The sequence below is a fragment of the Lactuca serriola genome, chromosome 5, assembly GCF_051521515.1.
Source record: "Lactuca serriola cultivar US96UC23 chromosome 5, Lser_US96UC23_V15, whole genome shotgun sequence".
In the NCBI taxonomy this organism is placed as follows: domain Eukaryota; kingdom Viridiplantae; phylum Streptophyta; class Magnoliopsida; order Asterales; family Asteraceae; genus Lactuca; species Lactuca serriola.
Window position 1 is genome coordinate 255,850,861 of NC_136412.1, and position 5,629 is coordinate 255,856,489.

Sequence of the window (5,629 nt, forward strand, 5' to 3'; positions counted from 1 at the left end):
TGTAAATATAATGTGTTAATTAAGAAAATATAAAAAAATAAGAAAATGACAAATGGAAAAAACAATTATTCAAAAATACCAAAAAATGACATGTGTCCAAGTTAATAAGAGAATGACATGTGACAAAATTATTTTCATTTATTAGAGAGGATTCAATTAATCATGTATTTCATTACGTCATTATTATATTATTGGATATTATAAGTAAAATATGAATAAACGAGCAAAAGTTAAAGAATTTACCCAATATATATTATTATAGCTAGTTCGTACTCCGTTGCTAAAACAAAATACTTGAATTTAGCAAAATTTATCTCATAAATAAACTCGAAAAGGTTATTGACAACACTAACAAATTATATTTAACGAGGACTAGAAGTGACATCAGCAAACGTTTGACAACTTAACGCTGCAAAACCGAGCTTTTGTTGCTGCATGATTCTCATTTTCTTGATAGGAGGTTGACGATGATGGTGATGGGGCGATGATGATGATGATGATGATGTTGATGATGATGATGTAATACATGCATCCATATGATCACCAACTGGGCTATTAATGTTCATGGTTTCATCTTCTTGGAGCTTTCTCTTTTTAGGGTTTATGGAACATGGATGTGCTGCTTCCATGATCATCTCATGGCACTCCTTTACTTTCTCCTGTGCACAAGCATTTGTACAATGGTTAATAATCGCGTACAACTCGGTTATGCATGAAGTACAATTCTTTTTTTAAACCCACATAAATCTTTTAGTATCTTTAATGCGTGTTCACAATCTTCAACGCTACATATATTTTTTAATCAAAATATCGTGCAAAGGTATATTAAAAGACAAAGTTACCCTTTTGAATGGTTGAAAAAACATACGATTTACAAAATCTTGAAATCGATCCCCGAATTTCCACCATAATAAAACAAGCAACCCATTAAATTAAATACATATATGATGTTTCTATCAAAATTCATAATATTTGAAGGTGTTTAATGATATGAACTTTATAGCGAGTACTACTAGGGGTATAATTGTAACTATGTTGTATCTCCATGGTCAAAGGTATGGTCAAGCAAAGAATCATTAAATGTTGTACCATGTGCATATAGAGTTGTACTGGCTCTTGATCTAGAGGATTTACATACTAATAAGCCGATTATAGTACTATACAGGACAGGAGACAAACCTTTGTGGTTTTGAGTACATCAAGAAGCTGATTCTGATAGTCAACAGAATTGAAAAAGTCAACTTGATCGATGACATGAAGCATTGTAGCTGTAGCCAGTACCGATGGTTGATAACCCACGAATCTTGAATCTTGAATTGAAAGAAAACCAACAAAAAAAACATGATAAGTCGAATGAAAGACCATATCATATGATGTTTCTTATTGATCTGATACGGATTTTGACTTTTTGGTCAAAGTGAAAGAGAGATTTGACTTTAATGGAGTACAACTTACCAGAGACTAGGGACAGGATGAGATCTTCACATTTCTTGAAGAAATCCCCGAGTAGATGAGTCTTTAATCCAAGTCTTCTTACGATATGATCAAGAAATGAGATTGGTGTAACTGGGTTCATCCTCCATTTCAGTGTCGCCATAACCAAAAGCTCCATTTTTTGTATGTTTTTCGGCTCAAACAAGTACTGTGTGTCCTCCACCTGGAAGAACACATAATCACAATTCTTTAGAACAGGAATTTGCTCAAGTGGTTAATGATAACTCAGATTAATTCAGTACTTGCTACAGCACTTGAGTAACAAATCAACGCTAAAAAAAGCTAAACCCAGTTCGATTTCCATTAGCGAGTGAGTGAAGTATGATGATAATGTCAGATTAAGGTACAATTCTTCATGCATGATGTACAATCAACTTATGCAAAAGAAAAAGAAAACGAAAAAGCATTACTTGAAGATCTAGAAGAGATGGCACTTGAGTTTCTTCAACTTTAGCTGCGAGGGAGAGACAAGTAACAGCGAGGAGTTGAATCATCCATGGCTTATCGTTCTGGAAATGGAGACTGGAGAGGAACCGATCGAGGTAATTAATGGAGAGAATCGCAGTGAGATGAGTGAAACCGAAATGGGATTTGACTCTAAGGATCCAATCCACAGCCTCCTTGCGAGCAAGCAAAAGAGAAGGGTCTGTTATGTCAAAATTCAAAGTGCAAGGGGGTGCTTGTAGCTGTTGTTGTTCTTTAGTGAAGAGAGATACAAGTTCTTCATCTTCCCAGAAGAAATCTTGGTGGACATTGATGGAAGAATCTTGGTGGGTGGTTTCTGTAAAATCATATTCATCATCATTGTCATGCACCCATGGATGATCTTGTTCTTCGCAGAGGAAGAGTGTATCCATGAAAGATGAAGATGATGAAGGTGAAGAAATGGCCATGGGGATATGTTGATTAGACAGAAGAGAAAGAGGGTAAAGTGGTGATAGTGTTACTTCTTCTCATACAATATCCATCCATTGGTTCTTCCTCTTTGTCTCTCTACTTTCTCTCTCTCTCTCTATGTGTCCATCACAGGGATATCGAAAGACTCGATTCTCAAAAACACAAAGGAAAAGGAAGAGGTTTTGTGAGACCGGGTGTCACGCTTGTCTTTATACATATATACTATATAGTAGTAGTTTACCGAGACCTTTATATATATATATATACACTATGAATATGTGATATATAATATGAAGAGTTAAAAGACATTGGTAAATATGTTCTATTGAAAATGACCTTGATTATTGTATGTTTTTTTGAAGAAAACGACCTATTATAAATAATTGACACAATTATGTAAATGAAATTCTACGTTTCAAATATATTTATTAAAATTTAATTTGGCTTAAATCCTTTGAATACAACTTTCAATAACACGTCTTATCAAATATGAAATTATTTAGACCTGATACGTAACAAGCAATCGCTAAGGCTTTGTTTATACATCTGAAGCGATGTGTTGAGTTGGAGCCAAGGTGCCGCGAGGAAAACTACGCAAACATAGGGCGGTGTTACTAGAGGTAGCCCCGAGGTAATGTAGTAAGGTCGTCCGGTATGGTTGCAATGGACGAGTTCGTGATCTAGCTGGCCACGAACCACGACCGTGCACACCATCCTGGTGGCTAGTGGTGGTTCGTGGTCGTGAGGAGCCGTGGTCAGGACAACGAATGCGAACAGAAATTGTGATTGGGTGCCACAGTAACAGTCATATTTAGGGTTAAAATCTTTTTTTTTTTAATTTTACTATTCAAACAATATTAAACAATTTCTATAAATATCACACTTATTCATTCATTTTACTCACACAATTCTTTTTTCTTCTTCTCACAATCACACACTTCTTTTGCTTCATAAACTCAAAGCCAATGGCTCCTAAAAGGATAAATTAGTCAGAAAATGAAGAAGAGAACTTAGCATTAGCATGGATACCTGTTTCAGAAGACCCAGAAATACTTACTAATTTTTGAGTAAAAGTTGGAAACATTTTCCATGATTTAATGGGTTGCCAAAGTCGTAATCTTGATGAAATATGTTCCAAGTTTCGCGACATGAGGGTAAAATGCCTTGAATTCAATGTGATTTATAACTTTGTTATAAACAACGTGGACGAAGCCGACCCGTTTGTTGTGGTCATGCACCAATATGAAGACACGAAACACACGTCGTTTAAACACGTCAAAACTTTGCGAAAATTGAGAGAGCTCCCAAAATTTAGTCATTAAAAATAACACTTTAAAACTAGTTTAAGTTCTTTGTGGTTGCTTTTTTTTTTATTATTTATTTTATTTTATGTTGTGTTTTAAATTAATGTAATCGTTGTTTCATTGAATAAAAAACTAATTTTAAAAAAATATATGTTTTATTGTGTTTGTTAATTAAATTTAAATAAAAAACTAATTTAAAAAATATATGTTTTATTGAATAAAAAATTAATTTAAAAAAATATGTTTTATTGTGTTTTAATGTATTTTTGAATTAAATTTAAACAAAAAATGAGGTGGAGTGGTGTGTTTAGTGGTAAGTATCCCATAGTTAGTGGTAGAGAATGTGGTGCACATGTGGCACCCACTACATATGTGGTATGTGGTGGATATAACGGATGGTCTAAGAGACAACTTTTCTCCTGTTTTAGACCGATGACAATGATTAAATTTTAAAAATAAATATTTTTTTTACCTTCTATAAGTAATTTTTTTTACATAAATATTCTATTAGTTCTCTTTTGTATTCACATATATTTTCTTCTTATGTACCGTCTATAATGGATCCAAACATTATCTTAAATAATTGTAAAAAGATTATTATGGTAATCTATGATAAAAAAAAAAATCACATAAGATTGTTGATGCGTGTGTTCAATATGTACTTAAAACAAATTAGTCTATAATTAGACGTTTCTTTTTCATGATACAACACCTAAAATTGGTTATTTGATACTTTAAAATGAAAGGTCATGCGTTTAAGGTGATGTTTGTTTTTTTTAAATACTTTTTCAAACCTCTTAGTGTTGCGCGGCGCAGCACACGCGCAACACTTTTAAGTTCGTAGCAGTTTTTTTTTAAAAGACTTCGGGCTCAAAAACCTCTTCCCGTCTTCTTCCCCACACATCATTGGGTTTGACTCTTTTAACCTCTTCTAACCTAATAAACAAAAAACGTGCTGCGCCGCGCAACACTTTTAAGTTCGTAGCAGTTTTTTTTTAAAAGACTTCGGGCTCAAAAACCTCTTCCCGTCTTCTTCCCCACACATCATTGGGTTTGGCTCTTTTAACCTCTTCTAACCTAATAAACAAAAAACACGCCCTAAAAAAAAAAAAAAAAATTAAAAAAAAAAAAAAAAAAAACAGAAGATCGCTCCAGCCGTTCTCCTTCTTCATTCTCCTTTCTCTCTCGTCGATCGCCGACTCCAGCTGACTCCAGCCTCTCGTCGGTGGCTGCTGCCCTCACCGGTTGCCATTGTTGTTGCCCGGTGCTCATTCTTTGCTGCCATCGTCCTTAACAATCGACAGGTTAGGTTTTTTTTTCCTGATTTCTTATTTTACTACCGATTTTATCTTGTGTAGTGCCAAATTTCTGCTTTGAGTACCAATATTGTTGTTGAGATGTGAAGAATTTATGCTAAAATCTTTGTTGAATGTTGATTTATGATATAATTGTTCTTATAACAAATTTTCTGCTCAAATTTTTCTTACATATGCTATTGTTTAGAAAAATATATTTTGTATGTTAAATATTTATTTGCATACCCATTGACAGTTTGATTTGGTAGCGAAACTTAGGTTGGAAGCAAATTTGAGCCTTTGAATTTTGTATTACAATCTAAGTTGATTGTGTATTTTCTACCTTATTATTTGATATTTTCTACCTTATTATTTGATATTTAGTTTTTGAAGGTATATTCTCCTGTTTCTTTTTCTTAATTCCAAAGGATAATGTGGAGTTTTATTCTAAACTCTTTGGGTAAATTTTAGAAACAAATTCCAAAACTCATGGAATTAATGATTGTTTTTAGTGTCAATCCATTTGTAAGTGTATTTTTTCTTATGGTTGTTTGTAGTTTCAAATTATAGTTAACTAATTATTGGTTGTTTTTAGTATCAAATTATAATCTAAAATAAATATTTATTTATTTTCATAGC

The 5,629-nt window shown here is 33.1% G+C and overlaps 1 protein-coding gene across 1 annotated transcript; it reads right to left on the bottom strand.

The window, feature by feature from the left end:
• Window positions 1-230: 230 nt before the first annotated feature.
• LOC145054053 (cyclin-D3-2-like) lies at window positions 231-2,604 on the bottom strand. Its single transcript, XM_079002183.1, has 4 exons — window positions 1,905-2,604; window positions 1,456-1,657; window positions 1,180-1,310; window positions 231-659 (listed from the first exon to the last, which is right to left on the bottom strand). Exons 1-4 carry the CDS (start codon window positions 2,385-2,387, stop codon window positions 363-365), a joined length of 1,113 nt encoding a protein of 370 aa, XP_078858309.1. The 5' UTR covers window positions 2,388-2,604; the 3' UTR covers window positions 231-362.
• Between the last annotated feature and the right edge of the window lie 3,025 nt (window positions 2,605-5,629).

Bases quoted from the DNA above. Each gene is read 5' to 3' on its own strand.
- LOC145054053 (XM_079002183.1), bottom strand. From the start codon at position 2,387: ATGGCCATTTCTTCACCTTCATCATCTTCATCTTTCATGGATACACTC. The intron at 1,658-1,904 runs GTAATGCTTTTT...GTGTTCTTCCAG, and splicing joins CATCTCTTCTAGATCTTCAA to GTGGAGGACACACAGTACTT. The intron at 660-1,179 runs GTTTGTCTCCTG...GCTTGTGCACAG, and splicing joins ATGTACTCAAAACCACAAAG to GAGAAAGTAAAGGAGTGCCA.